This window comes from Lissotriton helveticus, chromosome 2_1 (assembly GCF_964261635.1).
Source record: "Lissotriton helveticus chromosome 2_1, aLisHel1.1, whole genome shotgun sequence".
NCBI classification, from domain to species: domain Eukaryota; kingdom Metazoa; phylum Chordata; class Amphibia; order Caudata; family Salamandridae; genus Lissotriton; species Lissotriton helveticus.
In genome coordinates this window covers 1,988,250,169-1,988,270,112 of record NC_136059.1, presented here as the reverse complement: position 1 = coordinate 1,988,270,112, position 19,944 = coordinate 1,988,250,169, and the positions used below count along the sequence as shown (strand labels likewise).

Here is a 19,944-nt window from a genome sequence, read left to right as displayed (position 1 = left end):
CTGATTGTGGGTATTGCCTTAGCCTTGCAGTGGAAAAGGTCCTTGAAGAGGTGGGTTTTGAGATCCCTTCTACATTAAGGAAAATAAACCACAAATCATTCAACAGAGGAAACATAACCTAAGCAAATTAAGCCTTTTAATGGGATGAAAAAGAAAAGAGGGAATGAAGGAGCTAATTACAAACCCACCTGAACGTTATACCAAAACTGAGAACTTTCTAGATTTTTAGGAGATATGTGGTATGTGGCGGGGCAGAATAGATTTACAAGTATGAAAACCTAATCAAAGTCAAACACAAAAATATTAGATTCAGAGTTACATCGTTGCCGTGCAAACAATTCTTCAGATATTATGATTGTTTTAAAATATATTTGTTCAATAAAAAATAAACATTTTCTTAATCATTTACACCACTCCCCGTTATTATGAGCTTTCACCCCCGAAATCTTTCAGAAACCGTCGGTGTTGGACATACGTTTAGTCTGCAATGTCTGTTTTTTGCTAAAATGATGTTGTAACGTTAGACAGTGGCAGTACCAAATCACCTTTGACAGACAAACATTTATAAGAACTCAGCCGCGGCCCGTGGACGGAGTTGCGGAGGGGCAGTGTGCGTAGTGCGCAAAATGCGATGCAGCGCGCCCTTCCAAATTCGTTTTATTAATTAAATTGTTTACTTACCTCCAAATATCCATATGCCGGTTTTAAGCACCCCTCACCCTGCCCCTCCCCTGCCCCGCCTCTCTGCCCCACCGCAACTCCATCCACGGGCCACGGCTGTAAGAACTATTGTTGCTTGAATCTCTTTAAGCATGCAACGCAGAAGTCATGCAACACTGCTAGGTGCAATCATGTTTTATCAGTATTAGTGAACCCCCTTCCTGACAAAATGGAACATTCATTTCAGATATGTGTTAGTTATTTATTAGCCTACGACAAAACTGTGAGGCAGTATGCAGGATACAGTAGCTTGAAACCAGAAAGTCTGGCACCGTACCTTTACTGAGTGGTTGTGGAAGTCCGTCACAATGATTTCGTTGTTGTGGTTCACCGCTGCAAAATGAGGACCTAAGGAGAATGTAGTTAGAAAATGAGACTTTAAACACCAACTATATTATTCATAAGTAAAGAGGGTAGGGGAGAACTATTTAGTAGTAACAATAACCATTCATCTGAGAATATGTCTTCCATTATGCATTTTTAACTTATAACATATTCATTGGTCCAACTTCTATGAAGACTAATTAGGCAAAAAAAGAAATTGAGCTCACACAATAGCTGCTTATATATTGCTCAGAATGTTCCCCAAGATATCCAGGTGTTTTTTTTGTATCAAAACTTCTATAACAAAACATGATTAACCTCAGAAGGATTTAGGCTGAGCCAACCATCCTTGATACAATTTAATACGCTATTAATTCACATAAATCAATGCTTTCTAAACAGGATGCACAGATGCGTGTATATAGTATTTCTATAGCGGAGACCTAGTTAGCCAAAATGAACTGGGCATGATGAACAAGCAGATGACAAGCATTGAGCCGAAGGGTAAGGTGAGATGGAGCCGGGTTGAGGATAGTTTGTGCATAATGTTCTTTAAAAAGAGGAGTCTTTAATTCTTTCCTAAATTGGTGCAGTGTTGCAGAAATCCTGATGGATACAGGGATGTTGTATATAGAGAGCCTGCAGTGCTCAGATGAGAATAGGGTTACTGTTGCTACTGTCACAAATAGGATTATTAATTTAGGAGGAGAGCACCCCTACCAGCTCAATAAACTCACTCTGATTAGGTCAAAGCACAGTTCAGAGAGAATCTTTGCTCAATCCCCGATAGCTATGGCACAAGCAGCAGGCAATCCCCAGAGAATTGTGTGCTAAATTCAAGTAGTGCCAACAAGTTTAAAATAAAGTACACAACACAATAACATTCTCAAACCAATTTAAATGAATAGAGAAAAATGTAATGGACAAAAAGCAACCAGATATTCAAAATAGGTTAAGGGAAACACTGAGGAAAAAGGCATCTAGAAAAGTCAGGAACTATGGAAAAGCAACAATTCATGGTGGACCAGGACCCAGGTGTAATTTCAGGCTGACTGAGATGAAGTGGAGGTTAGCTACATAAAGTGGATTGTCCCAGTCAAAAGTGTTACCTTCAGACTTTGTCTCCAACTGCTAGGAAAACTTCTTCTGGCCAGTCCTGCAGCCCTTTGCCCTTCAGCACAGGCTTCTGGACACCAGATCTCTCAACAGCCAGTCCTTTTGCTTTTTTCTGTCCCTGAAGAAGGAGGCCTCCCACTTGACCCTTGGAGAGCAGTTCTAGTGCCTTGGTACCCGCATAATTAGGAGTCCCTGAGTCCCTGTGTGAGTCCTGTTATTCCAGCAGGAGTCATAAGTCAGGATTTCATCATTAGATGGAGTGCTCTAAGGAGGTGGTGGTAAAGTGCCAGATTTATTCTATGCACTAGCCAGTGGCAGGAAAAAAGCTACCACTCAAATCTTAGCTTTTTTCTTCAAGGCCCCTCCTCTTTTTGCAGCTCTTCCTCTTTGCCTTACTGTGAAATGTCAACCTACAGATTTCTGCAGGGAACAACCCAGATGCATAAAAACACCATTATATGATTCATCAAAAACATGCAGCTTCCACTAGCACAACTGCATGATCTGACCGGATTGTCTGTGGATTGCAAAATACACAGGATGAGAAAAGAGACTATATTGGCACTTAAAAAATAAGAGCTAAATGATACAAACTAAGAGAAGTCTCTGGATTGCAGAGGCAGGCTTTAAATTACCCAGTGTATCCTGATTCAATGTGGAAAGACCCAACTGCCACCAGTCAGGCCTGTCTTCAGCTTCTTGGCCACTGCCCTATAGGGCGGGTCAAAACTGGTTTTCCCCCCCATTGTGGCTGGAGCATGACTGTCTAGGAAAGCCCGGGTGAAGAACAGGAGAATCTTTCCCTGGCATCTTTGAGCCAAAAGCGATAAAGCTTAATAAACCTTTTGTTCTTCCAACTTTTCCTGTACTCCCATATAACTATTCTCTGCTGAGTGGTCAGCAGTTAACACCAATTGCCCTTTCCTGGGCCCAGAGGCGATGTCCTCTGAGCCAGAGTCAGTAACTCTCCCAGTGAAAGATATGTATTCAAGCTCTGCTAGTGTGAGGGGTGGCTGAACTAGCTTTCCTTCCTACTTTGACTGGAGACTGGCTGCCTTGGAGGGGCATAGGAATGAAAAGTAGAAGCCCTCGTGGTATCTAAGTCAAGAGCAGAAATGCTGAAGCTGCCCTCTGGAATGCCAACTACTCCTGTCCACTCCCAGATACCTAATCCCTGCTAAGAGGTCAATGGTCAACACACATTGACCTTTCCTGGTCTCAGAGACATGCCATTGTCTTATGAGTCAGGCTTGTTATCTATTGCAGCCAAGGATGAGTTTCCTGCTCTGGAGGTGTGATGTGTTAAATACTGGTTTTAAGCCAGTTTTGGCTCAGGAAGCCTAAAGTGCATTTTTACAAAGTTACTTTTCGGCTTAAGTTATAACAAAATTGATTTCACCATTAAATCAGATTTTAAAAACTGAGCAGGGAATAACTTTGAAGCATTATTCAAGTCCTTTCCTATGCACAGGTGAAAAAAAGATTTAATTCCACCTAGGCCTTTTAGGGGAAATTCTAGCCAGGCCTACACAGTGAAATAGCTTTGGGATTTATTTCACTGCGAGGGCACACTTACCCCCATATGTAGTGTGCTCTTTTTGTATGTATTAACCATGCACACAAGGTTAATTTGCTACAGCTACCATCAGTTATCATTCCTGAATCTCCATTAAATTCCATCTAATAATCTTTCATAAGAACTTAATGAAAGCTTCATGCACACCCTCTCAAAATGTGAGATTCACTTCTAAGTAAGGGCCATTGTGGCATTCTTGGTCATCTCTTAATCAAGATGCTATGACAGACACACTCTGTAGCAAACTCCATACATCATGACCTGTGTGACACATCAAGCATATGAAACAACATTTAGTCCAGCTTAAAGCATCATCCCAACAAAGCGATCCTCACTGAGCTTTTTCTGACAGAAACAGCTTGTCAGCTCACCAGGCAATATGCCTGTCTACAGTGTCCTCAACATATTAACATACCTACACCAGACTCTTTAAATAGCTGGGCATGATCATCAATATGGTGTAGTAAAAAAAAGAACAGGGAGTTGTTTAGCTCCTTCGCTACGGCGGCTATTCCGCCGCAGCGCTAAGGGGGTGGGGCGGCCTCGCGGCGGTTCCGTGCTTGTGACGGAACCGCTCCGTCACGGCTCGCGGGTGAGCTGTGCTTGTGACGGAACGGTTCCGTCACGGACCCGCCCGTTCTTCAGAACGTTAGCGCAGGCGCGGAATTCGCGCCGCACAGGCGTGGCGGCAGGGCCGTGACGGAACCATTCCGTCACCAGCACAGCCCACCCGTGGCTCGTGACGGAACCGTTCCGTCACGAGCGTGGAAGAGGTTAAAGTCGAGTAACACCAAGCTCAGTAACTTCAAGACTACATCATATTCGGTCACTAGTCATCTATTGACAACTTTGGGAGAAATTGACAGATGTAAACAAGCATTTGCAATGCAATAGGTCTCGCATTTACGCAAGTTTAAGCTATTTGCATTGTAAATGACAATGCCTTTTATTTATGCTTTAAAAACGAAAACAAAAATAAAAGGCATTGTCATTTGCAATGTCAATAGCTCAAACACGTGTAAATGCAAGACCTATTGCATTGCAAATGCTTGTTGTAAAACAGCTTTCTGCACGAGTTTTATACAGCAATGGCGTTTCCCTTGTACTTGATTAATATAAGTTTATGCTGAAATTAACCACAGTCTGTCTGTCATGCGCTGTGATGAATAAAGATTTACTTTGCCTCTTATTCGATATATATTTGTTTCTGGTTAGAGCTAATAAATACGCCAATTCTGTCACTTTTTTTTAACCGGGATGGTGGGGGTGGATATATGATCCCAGCTGTTGAGAACTACTGTACTTGCCTTTTTTTTTAATTAAATATTAGCAAAAAGTAAGGCTGCTACGTTTTGTGTTTCCTTTTTAAGAGGGGTTTCGCTGTGCGTCTTATGGCAGCAAGCCACGGACCGCAAAATTAAAATAATGCTAGCCTCACGTACCAAGTAAAGAAAACAACGATGGCTCATCAATTAGCAACATTATATAAAGGGCTCCCGGTTTTATGGTATTTATTTTCTTAGCATTTCTGTCTGTATTTATCCATATTTATTTCTTAGCCACCTTATTGGTATTTATCCATATTTAGTTTGTGTTTTGAGGATAAATGAAGTTGTAAAATGGTATATTTCCACATTTATTTAACTCTTGAATTTGCACTCGTACATGAATGTCTATCACGATTTAGCAAATTAAGCAGCCACGTATAACAAAACACTACACTCACAGGTATATATTAGCATTACGCTACAAATATATGTTAATATATGACTGTATTTACGGAAATGGCATCCTTGTTTTTTAATTCTCCATGCTGTCTATCTGCTCAGCTGTTGCCTGAAATCATGAAAGACAAGATGGAGAGTCTCAAAACAAGTACCATTTTCAGTTTTTCCCACTTTTTATAATAAATACATACAGGAAACAAATTGTTTTCTGTCTGTATTTATCTGAAAAAATCAGTAAAAACGGAAAACCGGAAGCCTTAATTATATATGTTACCGCTAAGTAAGTCCAGATGCTACTGCTGGTGCCCAGTACATTCTTCGCGAGCCAGCGGAAACCAGAACCTTTGACCTCGCTACACATTAAAGTTATCTCGGATTTGTGGAAGTCTGCAGCTGGTTGAGGCCTTCTGAGGCCGTGGTATTAGAATACTTAGCTGCCTCGCATACCACTTCTGCTCTTCAAAGGGTTAATTACAATTCATTACACGGCAACAGATTGGCCCAAAGCCCTAGCAAGCATTTTCAAAAGCACGGCTCATTGTGTTTAATTAGTAACCTGATTCACGACGAGGAATGCAGCTGGCACCCTGCTCACCGCTGCTCGCTCCCGAGAGCAAAACGGCGTGGGAGTGAGCATTAAAAAAGGTGAGACATGCACCCGCCTTTAGCCATTTGTGTGCTTTTATTAGTTAAAGACACACGCAAAAGCCAATCCTATGTGTGGGGGGAGTCAGACCCACACAGAGTAGTTTAGAGTGCTTACAAGAAGCCTCGCAGAGCAGAGCATGCGCACTGGCTTAGGCTTGACCTAAAAAGAAGAGTAGTTTTTGATCAATTGTTTATTTACAATTTCTCTATCCAGTTATGCCACCAAAGAATGTGCCCGGTGACAACATGAACGTATTGATTCATGGTTCAAACTTCAACAAAGTGGTTGCAACTTCTGGTATTCTGCTTTAATACTGATAAGGCTGATCTAACTATGTATTTTTGTTAGTTTAAACAACTAAAACCTATCTTTCCTTTGATTGCAGGAAAAATCTGTATTTTTCCATATTGACTCCTGCGTCTGCAAAAACTACTCAATTATTTGGGGCTTAATGTTTATAGCTGCAGAACTCCTGACCAGAAACAAAACCCCCTACAAAGGGCATCAGTATATTGCTTTCTCTGTGGAACTGGTTCATTTTTCAAATCCTTGCAACTTAAAAATATTTCCAGAAAAGGATGTTTCTATGCATAGTTTATCTTTGAATGAGTATGTACTCTGGTTTGACATCGTTAACATACTCTGTCATCCTGCAAAGATTAGTAGGAAATGGAGACATTTACCTGCAAACTGACGGTCCCCATTTCCTCTGGTACCGAACTTTGTTACTATTTTGCCATTGGCCTGGAAGATGAATACGCAGCATGCTTTGTTATCCACGACAATGATATGCCCATTGCGATCCACCGAAACACCTTTGGGTCCCATCAGTTTTCCAGATCCAATCTTGGTCTGTTGGAAGGAAAAGTAATGGATTATTGCATGATGGAAGAAAACATAGGACCAGGCAGGTCTTCTACAGTGCTTGAAACTCATGCTGGTATTTTTTTTTATTTTTTTTTTAAAGAAATAAAAATACAAAAAGGTTGTTGCTCAAGATTCTAATTATTGCTTGGTGGGCAGATGCCTACCTATCATTGGTGCAACAAGTGCCTTGGCTCTGTGGCCCAGGGACATAAAAGGTCCACTACACCCCGATTATGTATGACTGGTAATTTCGAACTCGGTGATGGGAGGTATTTTCTTTCCTCACATTAGGGCCAATAGTACTCTTGCTATACCACCCTTTCAGTGACAGGGGATAGTCAAGAACTCCTAGCAAATGATGGAGTTATTCTGCTTCTTGCCTAACCCAGAAGATTTAGATGTATTCTTTCATAAAGCACAAACATGCCAACTGTGGACAGCTTCAGGATATTTGGCACCAGCACATACATCACAAACATACTTCTGAAATAAACCATGTTAGAAGAAGAAACTTCAATGCAATTTGTTCTATTTTATTGGAAAGTTTATTTAGAACAGATCAGGCACTGGCACACAATGTTACAGAATGTGTGTGAGGGTGTTTACATGGTTCAGGGGTGCACATATAATGAAGTTCAATACAAAAAGGGGGAATTGGGTAGGAGGGGTCGGTGAAAGGTTCATCTACAGGGGCGGCCGGCAAATCTCACGGGTTGGGGGGCTCGCGTGCGAGGGAGTTCGTACGAGGGGGAAGGGGGGCCGCAGGCTGCATTAAAAAACAAAAACATTTCCCTTGCTGCCACTGGGTCCCGCATCTTCTCTCCCGCTCGCCTGTGTCGGACCACAGTTTGGAACAGGTAGCAGGCAGACAGGCTCCCAGCCCTAAGCAAATCACAAAACTGCAATGCAGGATTGTGATTGGTCTGAGCACTGTGACACGGCGCTCAGCCAGGTGCTTGAGGGATGGGCATCTTTTCCATGCAGGCTGTAATGCAACCTGCATGGAGAACAGGGAAGTGTGCATGACTGTTTTGGGTGGCCCGAGAGGGCCGACCAAAAAGTCCTTGCGCACAGGAGTGTTCTACCATTCCTCCCCTGCTCTGCAGCCCCGCCCCACTCCTCATATACGCTGCCCCAGCAGGAAGAGAAAATAAAATGATAATAACATTCCATTATCATCATTTGATTTTTTTCCTTTCTTTTGCTGCTTCCTGGCAATGGGGCAATGCTCCTCTCTGCCTTAGTGGAGGAACCACTACTGTACTTGTATATGTTTGTTAAAAACACTTTGTGAATAGGTCGACAAATGATCCATCCTCTCAATTAGTTTTTTTTAGGTCAGGCAGCATGTCAGGAGGTATGACTTGCTATTTAAGACTTAGCAGGACTGGGCGAGCGATACTCCAAACCTGATTGCACTGAGTCCCTCTCAAGGAAGTAAAAGCTAGGGGTCCTTGCAGAGTGCATGCTCTGTCTTGTGTGAGGCTTCGCTTGTGCGGAGAACACACCACACAAACAAACTATATTTTCCAGAAGTCCCTAAACTCTCACATAGTCTAGACATGGCAGCCACCATCTTAGATTTCTGAGTATAACTTCTGGTTTACATATATGTACACATGATTATATGTATGGTATTCATAGGTCTCGTACGTAAAATAGGAATTGTTAAAGTAGCAGTCCCAGAATACTAATGCTTGCTTATTACTTATTACAATGGTGCAAGGGTCAAGTTGCGCAGCTTGAGGAAGTTATCTTACTAATATTATGGGAAAGGTCACTAAATTAAGCAACTAACATCCAAAAGTAGATCCCTGAATACCACTTGTGATCAATAACTATTGATTGTTCTGACTAATAAGCGGGATAGTCAGCTACCCCACGTTATTATGTAGGGCCAATGATGAAGATTAATATTGCTTAAGCTTGGTCTCCCTTGGCTGTTTCAGCTACCTGCAACACTATGAACCCATTATTAAACTTTGATATGAGAAACCATACATGTAAATTCTGGATCCACAAAGTCAGAATCTATGTGTTTTTTAGTCTATTTGTGTGACAACTGGAAATTTGTGCCCAAACACAAATGTTTCTGCATCGGTTCACTCTGCAGAGCCGTGCTTCCTTCAGATCTATCTGTACTTCTCCTTCTTGATCCTAGTTGACATGCCCACAGGCACGCCTCCTGAACGACGACTTTTGCGCGGGATGAAGCGTCTTCATTATCTATCCCGGCTCGAACAAGCCAGCTTCATAGACTGCATCTCTGACTGAAAGAGCAGTCGCTAAAAGAATTGTTAAAAGCAGAAAAAATAGGAACACCAGTTGGCCCTTGACGGTGAGCATTCTTAATATTGTATACTCCTTCTAAAAATATCAGACAGTATACATATACATTATCTCTATGACTTACACGTCCTAAAACACTGTGCTATGTATCCGCAGGACAACGTCAATTGATCAGAGCCCAGTGTATTGCTCCTTTACTCTTAACGGTAAGCTTGACCCAGCTTATATTGCTGTAAACACAGCAAGTGACTTTATTTTATTAAAATTTACACTAGTTCATTCATTTTGTAGATACAATTAAGGGACTTCGCCCTTCACTAACCAATCCCTGTTGGTTTCAATTCCTGAGAGGGTCCCTACTTTGCGGATCAGACCCTTCACATACCCAGCCACTGTGTTTTCCTTCTTTCTTTCATCATTAGCTAACATCTTATCCACCATCCCATTAACTCTATTTTATCATTTCTCTCTCAGGCCCCATGTTATTACCGTACTGATTAATCCCCTTTATCTGTGATTATCTTTGATAAAAAGTAACCAATAGTCCGTTGATGCTCACATTTTCCTTCACTGTGTTTTCCTTCTTCGGTTTTGTTTTTTCTTTACACCTGGGGTCTATTAGTTTTTTCTCCTCTTTTCGTTTCTTTTTAAGAAATGTCCTATCACTCACAAAGTGTCTTTGATGAATATCTTGAAATAACATGTTTGGTTTTCAATAAAATTGGATGTGCTTCTATATTTTCTACAATCTTCAATTAAATATCAATGCTGATTACATTTAGAATGTTGGCATAAAGATTGATTCTACACAGAAAGGTCTGTACAAATATAGATTGTTCTCCGAAATGAGCTCCATGTGAACACTTGTCCCAAGGATCACTTGATACCCATGTTCACGTGGGCATAAAGGTTGCTTTTTTTTTTAGCACAGTTGGAAATTCAGCAAACATGTGCTGGTGTTTCAGCAGACATGGTTGACATTCAGGGCAGTGGATCATAAAAATGATGTGAACACCCACAAAGCTGTAACTTTGTGGTTTTTCACACATTTGCAATGCCACACTTTTCTGCACTTCTAAAGGTGCACCTAATTTGACAAGGCATCAGTGGCGCAGACAGTAGCATACCAAAGTGCCTAGAAAACTCTATTTTGCACTGAGTGCAGGTGAAGGGGATTATTCACATGGAAAATTATTTTCAACATTTAAAGGTGACCGACAAAAATAACTGTGAATTTTCTGCAATGTGTGCAACCTGCCCACATAATTGGAGCAAACAGATGTATGCTAAGGAAACAACAAAAAATAGTTTTCAGTTGCTAACACCGCAAAGTTTTGTGAATATGATGGCCATTTTGCAAGCAGTCTAAAGTTACAACTGAGGCTTGTGAAGCACTATAAATCAAATTAATAAGAAAAGAGAAAATGGTGGATATCTCTGCCAACTGTATATGTTCACCTACGACTGTGTTAATTTTCGAGTTCTATGTGCATCTAATCTGGACTCTTCAGATACGCTGCAATCGCCTTAAAATAGTTGTTAATGACACCTGTGTGTGTTAGCTTAATGTAATATTCATTTAGTTTAATGTTAGACTGTAAATGATTCTCAGTCCTCAATTTTCGGTGAGGGGTAATGGGTTCACTGCCAGAAAGGCGGATTCCCAGGCAGTTCTTGATGCTGGCACCTTTTATTTCTGATAATTGACAATTCATCAAAAATATATATTTTTTGTCAAAATGAGTTTTGAGAATCAATGCAGTCTAAGCCAAATGCCCAATCTTTATCCTAAATAACTCACTCAGTTGGTCTAATCATGTTACCTAAGGTGTAAATGCTGTCAACCACCAACTATTTCACCACATAAGAAATTACGCCTCCAATGATACCACACATTTGCCAAGGCACCAATCAAATCACAGTCTGTACTTTAATGCAATGGTCTTCAGACACCATACATTCGTCCATAATACCCACATCCTAAAAGCAATACATTAGCTCTAATAGAAAGGGTGCTAGGATGTCTCATAAATTCATCTTTATCGCCCGAAATGTTCTGCACCAAACCCATTGAGTATAAATAAGTGTCAAACTTTCGAAAATCAGAGCAAAAAATGAGGTAGCTGCTACTGAAACACCAAGAAAAGAATGCCCTTTTAAAAAAAAAAATATATATATATATATAAAAGAAATCTGACTTTCTCCAATATAGCAAACAGAGACGTCTCGACCTTCCTGTGAACACCTTTAAATCTCATATTCTGGACACAGCTTTTCAAATGCAGTGCTTTACTATGGTTTACTAATTGGTTAATTTCAGTTTAATATGAACCATATACACTTAAACCAATTAATTAATTGACGACACAGTTAAAATAATTAAAAAACTTTACAAATGCTACACATGCAAAACGTCCTTTGATATTTATAAAAAACATCATTTTCTTTTCGTTCATTTTATCATAATCGAGGAAACTTGTCCTCGGGTATTTATTGCGTAGCATTGCCGGTCCTTTGGACTCAAAGATACTATCTGTTGGGATTTCTCTGACAGCTTTACACACTCAGCTTCTTCTCTTTTCTGTAGCAATTCTTAGCCATCTTCCTTAAGTGCTGGAAACTGGTTGAGTCTTGCCAGCATCAAAGTCTTGTTTTGCTTAGCTGCCTCGAAAGTTATGATCCAGCATACATGAATGATCACTTTGCAATAATATATAGTAAGTTCTACATGTTGCCGTCAGACTTATATGATCCACGTCTATTTGCCGAGATATAGTCTTTAGCTGTTTTCATAAATAATTGTATGGCATTTACAGATATTCTTTTGCCCTCTTTTGCACCTTGAGGAACCAGCTTAACAATCTATTATTCGAGTTTGCTTTTCTCTTTTGTAAAAGTGATATGCCACTTTGATTGCCCAGTTATGGATGTTGTAGGAAAATCTTGATGCGTTAGCTCCACATTGATGCTTTCCCTTTCATCAAAACGGATTGATTAAATTACAAACTGTCAAGCCTAATTGTATAGTGATAAGCCCCATTCCCAGAACACGACCACCCTTTTCTTCATAAAAGCCAGTGCTGTAAATCGTTGGGACAAGGACAGGGCATTTTTCACCTAACCCAATATGGTCAATAATAGTGACTCGCCAACCTCGGTCTCAAGCAGCTGGTGACCACCCCCACCCACTACGCCGGACACACACTCGACCCCGTCTTCTCATCCAGCAAGGACATCACCTTCAGCCACGCCACCGAACTCCACTGGACGGATCACAGCTGCGTCCACTTCAGCTTCAGAAGGACCACGATCCACCACCACCAGCAACAGGTTGCACGCAGAAGCTGGAACAAGATCACAGCCGACCAACTCGCGACCTCCCTGAGCATGAACCCTCCCACCTGCACACCGAACCCAAGCCAGGCGGCCACCAACCTCACCAAGTGGATCAGCGACTGCGCAGACGACCTCGCCCCCCTGAGGACCCCGCCCAGCAGACCCGGCAGCAAGAAAGCCCCATGGTTCACCGACGAACTCAAGAACTCCAAGAAGAACGGCCGAGCCCTCGAGAGAACCTGGCGCAGAGACCCAACCCCGGACAACATGGCTGCCCTCAAGCTCGCCACCCGAAAGCACCACCAACTCGTCCGCGCCACCAAGAAAACCGCATTTAAGGAACGACTGGACAAAAACGCACACAACAGCAAGGAACTCTTCAACATCGTCAAAGAGCTCTCCAACCCCAATGCCGGAAACAACGACATCACCCCTTCGCAAGACCTCTGCAACTCCCTCGCCTCCTACTTCCACAACAACATCGCGGACATACACAACAGCTTCAGCACTCAACCGACGCACGCCACGACCGAACCCCCGCCCCCCACCACCACCCTCCGCGCCTGGACTCCGATCAACACCGAAGACACCATCCGCACGATGAACTCCATCCACTCCGGATCTCCGACCGACCCCTGCCCTCACCACGTCTTCAACAAGGCCGACGCTGTCATCGCACCCCACCTGCGGGACATCATCAACACCTCCTTCGACACCGCTACCTTCCCGGAGAGCTGGAAGCACGCCAAACTCAGCGCCCTACTCAAGAAGCCATCAGCCGACCCCACCGACCTCAAGAACTACCGCCCCATCTCGCTGCTCCCGTTTCCTGCAAAAGTCATCGAGAAGACCGTCAACAAGCAGCTGGCCACCTTCCTCGAGACGAACGGATCCCTCGACCCCTCGCAGTCTGGCTTCCGGGCAAACCACAGCACCGAGACCGCCCTGATCGCAGCCACCGATGACATCCGTGCCCTGCTCGACAACGGAGAAACAGCGGCCCTCATCCTCCTAGACCTCTCCGCGGCCTTCAACACTGTCTGCCACCGTACCCTAGTACAGCGCCTCAGCAACGTCGGAGTCCAGGAGAAGGCACTGGAGTGGATCATCTCCTTCCTCGCCGGAAGAACACAGAGAGTCCGCCTCCCTCCGTTCAGATCGGAAGCCACCGAAGTCATCTGCGGCGTCCCTCAAGGCTCCTCGCTCAGTCCAACCCTCTTCAACGTCTACATGGGCCCCCTCGCAGACATCGCACGCCAGCACAACCTCAACATCATCTCCTACGCCGACGACACCCAGCTGATCCTCTCCCTCACCAACGACCCCGCCACCGCCAGAGACAACCTACACGAAGGGATGAAAGAGGTAGCCGAATGGATGAAGAACAGCCGCCTGAAACTGAACTCGGACAAGACGGAAGTCCTCATCCTGGGATCCTCACCCTCCGCCTGGGACGACTCCTGGTGGCCCCCAGCCCTGGGCACCGCACCCATGCCAACCGACCACGTACGCAACCTGGGCTTCATCCTGGACTCCTCCCTCTCCATGACCAGACAAGTCAACGCCGTCTCCTCGTCGTGCTTCAACATCCTGCGCATGCTACGTAAGATCTTCCGGTGGATCCCCACCGAGACCAGGAAGACGGTCACCCAGGCCCTCGTCACCAGCCGTCTGGACTACGGCAACTCCCTCTACTCCGGTACCACCGCCAAACTCCAGAAGAGGCTCCAGCGGATCCAGAACGCCTCAGCACATCTCATCCTGGACATCCCCCGTCGCAGCCACATCTCCGGACACCTGAGAGACCTGCACTGGCTCCCGGTCAACAAGAGAATCACCTTCCGACTCCTCACCCACGCACACAAAGCCCTACACAACCAAGGCCCGGGATACCTCAACAGCCGCCTCAACTTCTACGCTCCCAAACGCCAGCTTCGATCGACCAACAACGCCCTCGCCGCCGTCCCCCGCATCCGAAGAGCCACCACAGGAGGACGGTCCTTCTCCTACCTCGCCGCCAAGACATGGAACTCCCTCCCGACCCACCTCCGCCGGACCCAGGACCACCTCGCCTTCAGGAAGCAACTCAAGACCTGGCTGTTCGAGCAGTAGCGGACCCCCCCTCCCTAGCGCCTTGAGACCCTTTGGGTGAGTAGTGCGCTATAAAAATGCTGTGATTGATTGATTGATTGATTTTGCATATTGTCACGTCCAACAAAGTTGAGAAGACAATGATCCATTAATTTAGTAGCATTGGGCATGCTAATGCTAAGTGCAGGAAATCAGCTTCTGTATTCAGACAGATAAAGCAGCTGGCATCCACCTCAAGCCCAAAGGATTTTAATTTAAAGTGGCAACATTCTTAATGACAGAGGGATTGGAGCTATGTAACTTTGTAAGCTCCTTACCAGACTTAGCTAATACGGTAAAAGGCCCATGTCTAAGCACACTTAAATGTTGTCATGGAGCCTTGAAAAAAGAGCTATTGCATTAGATTTCAGGGATTTCTCATTTTTCCTAAGTCTATTCACTGTGAATGGGGGTGTCCTGCAGCTTTCTTTTTTGATCACTCTAGCACATTTGTAATCTGCTGCCTAGCCACCTCCGGGTCAAATAATATTTTTTGGTTGGATTTCAGCTCGTATTTCCTCACACGGTTTATGTTAGGGCAGCTGCCTTGGTGGCAACTCATCTTTGTGTCCATCATACAACTTGATGATGACCGGACATCCCACTTCAGTGGTTTGCTTACTTCAGAAGCCTTAAAGATATTTGTAGCAATCTAAGTCATGCTTAAATGTGTGGGTATATCAGCAGATGTTAATGAGGTAAGGCCTGCAGTCTGACTTCACAAATATGAGAGCGCAGCAATGCCTTAGTTAGTATCCTCAACGCCTAATGATACTTTAAAATAAATATTACCTTAGGAAAGTTGAGAAAATATCAAATACTGACATGATATTGATACCTTCAATAAGCGAAGTGGCCGAAGATGCAAGCTGTCTCAGGTTACCTCCATTCATTTATGTGGGCTTCTGATGCATTTTCCCTTCACATCACTTGTAAATGTCCACTGCGCTGTATTGTCTCTTAATTTACCCCCCAGATCTTTTGCCACATGTCCCTTTGTCTACAGCTATCTTGTAACTACCCCAATTTCCTGCATCCACAATATGCATATTCCATCACTAGGAACATGTTTAAATACTCAGCCCACATTTCTAAGACTGACAGTCATAGAGAATCTAATATCAGGCAGCTAACATTCAAGGTTATATAACCAGCAGACCAACTTGGATGTTCAGCATATTGGTTCCTCAGTGGAAGGCTTCATTTCTGAGAAACAAATAGTCAACTTTAAGAGTGAAGTGGTGAGCTTGAAGCTACACAACTCTTTGCTTTTTAAAGACCGAATTGGATCACTTCCTAGGCCACATACATAGGTGTCTAGTTATAAAAAAAAAATCAGTGTGCAATAGGGAAGCACTTTCCTGCGTTTTCAGAAGTTGTTAAATAATTAAACAAACCTATACATACAGACAGCAATGTGTGTATCCCTACCTTAAACTTCCCATCTGCTGAGAAAATGCTGACCCACTTGTTGTCATAATCCGCAATGATGATGTCGCCGCTTGGGTGCACGGCCACTCCTGTTGGACGCTGAAGCTGCCCTGGTGACCTCCCTCTGATGCCAAAGCGGCTTCTGAATTGCCCGTCATTGGAAAATATCTACAGAAAAATAATTAACCCAGCAAAAAAGTTTGAATGAGCATCCATTACTGTATTTAATTATTTAGCTTGCTTTAAATGAAGAAATAAAACATATATAGATAGGTGAAGGAGGTATATGCAACTGCCCGTATAGCTGCTTCGAAAGTTCAATCTTATTGGGTAGGTAAAAAACAAATGAATGGCATATCGGGGTACTTAACCTTAGAGTAACTTCTGTTGCCTTAACCATCATTGGGTTTACAGTAGCTAGGTACAATAAGGGCTACCGTCCTGCACATCTGTAGCAACTGAAAATTAAAAATTAATGCTGCGCTCAACTCAATTGTGATTATGCGATCAAGACGATTAGGTCAATAAATTAAGTTTTCTTTTTATTGTGCATCAACAGTCAAAATATCACACAGTAGTCTCATCTGTAATGTTGCAATAACAGGTTGTGTTTTCTAGATAGCTTCAGCATAATGAGCCCGTAGGAAAATCAGTACTCCTCGATAATCGTAGATAGGCAGAAGGTGGATTTTGTCACGGTGGATTATGAAAAGTGTGGCTAGTGGAAAAAAAGCCTGAACGTGCTTTGTTCCTCCTGCAACTTTTCAATACTGAGGGTGTGCTACCAAAATCTGTAGTTAACTCAATGGAAGACATGAGTAATCTTGCCTAAATCATAAACATCTTCAAGAATAAGCATAACAATGTAAATCTTTTTGGATCAGTCCTATGAAGAAAGTTTAATGTCATGTGATTATACAGTCAGACCGTGGGGCGCTAAGTCGGATTTAACCAGCCTGGTCTTAAAGCATTAGGAGGTGTATTGGAGTGCTACCTTATTCTTAATTTTCATTGCTTTAAATGAAGGTGTGTGGCCCTTTTTGAAAGCTTGGGAGTAAGGCATGGATTAGGTTAATGTAAGGAAAGGCTCCAGTTATGTTGTAATTTATGTAAGGTTCAAACAAGCACCAGTGAAGGAATATGCGCTTTCTATTAAAGGTCAGGTACAACTGTACTCATGTTACTGTTCTGGGACAATTATTTACTTGTGCAATATTAATTCACTTTTTTGTCCAATATTACTGAAGATCAAGTTACAAAAAATCCTACGTTTCCATACAGGGGACCTTGTGACACTATCTCACAACAATCTAATATTCACACCATCCTCTTTTGTAAGTTTTATCAGTTTCTGAGAAAACCCCTATTATTACCCTTACTAAAGAGATGGAATATCAGGACATGTAAAATGGCTTTTGAGCGGCTACAGGAACTGGAAGATAAGGAGGTGATAACCAAAATGGAACAGTTTTTAAAGCTAGTGATAAAATGTAGGAAAACTTTAGATTGAATGTGGATTTGGTGATTATTCCTATGTGTTTTTTACCTGGTTTTAAAGGTACATCTTTTAAATTTTTAATGAGATTTTAGTATGAAATTTTTAAATTGAAATATACCTGATCATTTGTAATATAAATGCATTTATCCCTTTGCTTTTTTAACTATGTATATGAAGGTATGCTTATATGATATTTGTCTAAATATCGAATAAAGCTTATTTTGAACCTTTGAACCTTTGATACAGGGGACGCATTACACATGCAGCGCATTTTCCTTCATTGCGCCACGTGCACCTCTAAAAAAGGTGCGCGCGGTACAATGAAGGAAATTATGGGGAATGCGCTGCCCCCAGGGCAGCCGGATACTCGTGCTGCCCTGGGCACAGCACATTCACGTTAAAAACGGAGTGACTGCTTTAAAGCCGCTCCGTGTTTCACTGTGCAGCGGCAACCCGCTTGCACTTTTAAAGGGGAATAGAGATCCCCTTGCAGGCGGCTAAAGTCAGTGACTGCACCTGCCTGCAAGTGGATGTCTGGAGGGTTCATAGGATGCCCCCTTTGCCCCCTGCAGAGGGCTGCTCTCAGGAGGCGCACTGACAATGTGCCACCTTTTAGGTGGGGCACTCTCATGTGCACCACCGGAGGGATTCTCTGCCTCTGCGCCCACGTTGGCAATACAGCACGGGTGCAGAGGCAAAGGGATTCCCTCATTTGCATGTGGCACACCCTCATGCAAATGAGGGAACACCCCCTTGATGATAGCGCTGGCACTTTATATGCACCAAAGTTATTGGTATTACAGAAGGGGCCACAAAAATGTCTGTGATTGTGTTCAAAATTCAGAGCACAGCCTATGTTTCATACTTATTGAAATAAGAGATGTTTTTTATGTCTACTTAAAGTGACTTTTTTGTGATTTGTTGTACAGTCTTTGTTTATTGTTTGTTTTTAATGTTTTATGTAACACCATAGAGTAGCATACTTTTGTACAAACGAGTCGATAAATACAACCTGATATGTTAAAATAAAAATGTATGAAATTTGAATTTCAATCAATGATTAATTGATGTAATAATTTTGATGGAAAAGCAGAGCATATATCTATTCCCGCATTTCAGCCTGTGTTGTGTTTTTGCAGTAAGAGGGACTAGGCAGCTGAAACCAACAGCTCCTAGCAGTCCTAGAAATTTATATGGAAAGTATAGAAAGTTATATGGTACACATGTACCATATAACGTCCCATAGAACAGATAAACAAGATAAACCATTTACCATGAGCAAACACTCAGTTATACCCTGAATTTCGGAAAAAGCCTATGGTAAATGCAATGACTATTGTGAAGACTCTAATGTGCGTCAAGTATACTCTATCATACTACAGAGTGCACACCAACCCAAATTATTAAAGTCTGATGGAGTCTCATGACATGCAGATGGAGGTGTTAGTGTAGGCAGACTTGCTGTGACAAGAGCCAGTTCAAAAATGCTGCACAGTAAATGCTAGTGATGGTGAGGCAGCCTGTGCTCCAGACCGGTGGCCGATGGCAGCAAAGGCCTGGGATTAAAAAACCATGAGAAGGATGACAGGAGGCTAGAAAGAAGGTTCCTGCAGCCAACAGGAATACGGTGCTGTATCACAGTACTGCGGGTAAAATATGGAGTTATGCACCTTCAGCTAGTAATAATACCACAATCACTAATAAGGGCCTGTAAAGTCTCAATAAATTATTCTTTGCTCATCCCTTGGTAGACTGGCCAGTCAGCAGTCAGGCATAACTTAGGAGACATGTGTGTAAAGCATTTAATATCATCATAACAATAAATAAGATACAACCCAATAAAAATCCATCTCCAATTTACCGAAATAGAGAATATTTGTACCTTTAAAATGACATAAAAATAACAAAAATCTAATGTAGGGAACTGGAGATATACATTTTAAAAGATTTAATTAAAACAACTGCGTTCTAGGGCCAAACAGCTTAATCTTCCTACAAACTACAGGGCCAGGCTCATGTTCACACTGAAAACCTACATACCTGAACACACTGGTTGTTACTGTCTGCTATTAATATTTTTCCATTTGTCGATGCTGCGACTCCTTGAAGATTAGTAAACTCTCCTTTATTTCTTCCTTTGGTACCTATAAATGTATATAAATCAAAACAAATAAGAAACAGATTGTAAACAGGAACATAGTCATATTAAGATAAAAACAAATGCCAGAGGAGATTTATTCTGGGCTCCAGTCTTGGCTTGTCCATTGCATTGGTATGTGCC

The 19,944-nt window shown here is 42.7% G+C and overlaps 1 protein-coding gene across 4 annotated transcripts in view; it reads right to left on the bottom strand.

Moving 5' to 3' along the window:
• TRIM2 (tripartite motif containing 2) overlaps positions 1 to 19,944 on the bottom strand; it is a 424,869-nt gene that overhangs the window by 70,484 nt on the left and 334,441 nt on the right. For all 4 annotated transcript variants that reach the window (XM_078676945.1, XM_078676941.1, XM_078676944.1 and 1 more), the window contains exons 7-10: positions 19,704 to 19,807; positions 16,166 to 16,333; positions 6,796 to 6,964; positions 998 to 1,068 (exon numbers count right to left, since the gene is read on the bottom strand). In XM_078676945.1, coding sequence (XP_078533071.1) covers positions 998 to 1,068; positions 6,796 to 6,964; positions 16,166 to 16,333; positions 19,704 to 19,807 — 512 coding nt within the window. The remainder of the gene's footprint in view (positions 1 to 997; positions 1,069 to 6,795; positions 6,965 to 16,165; positions 16,334 to 19,703; positions 19,808 to 19,944) is intronic.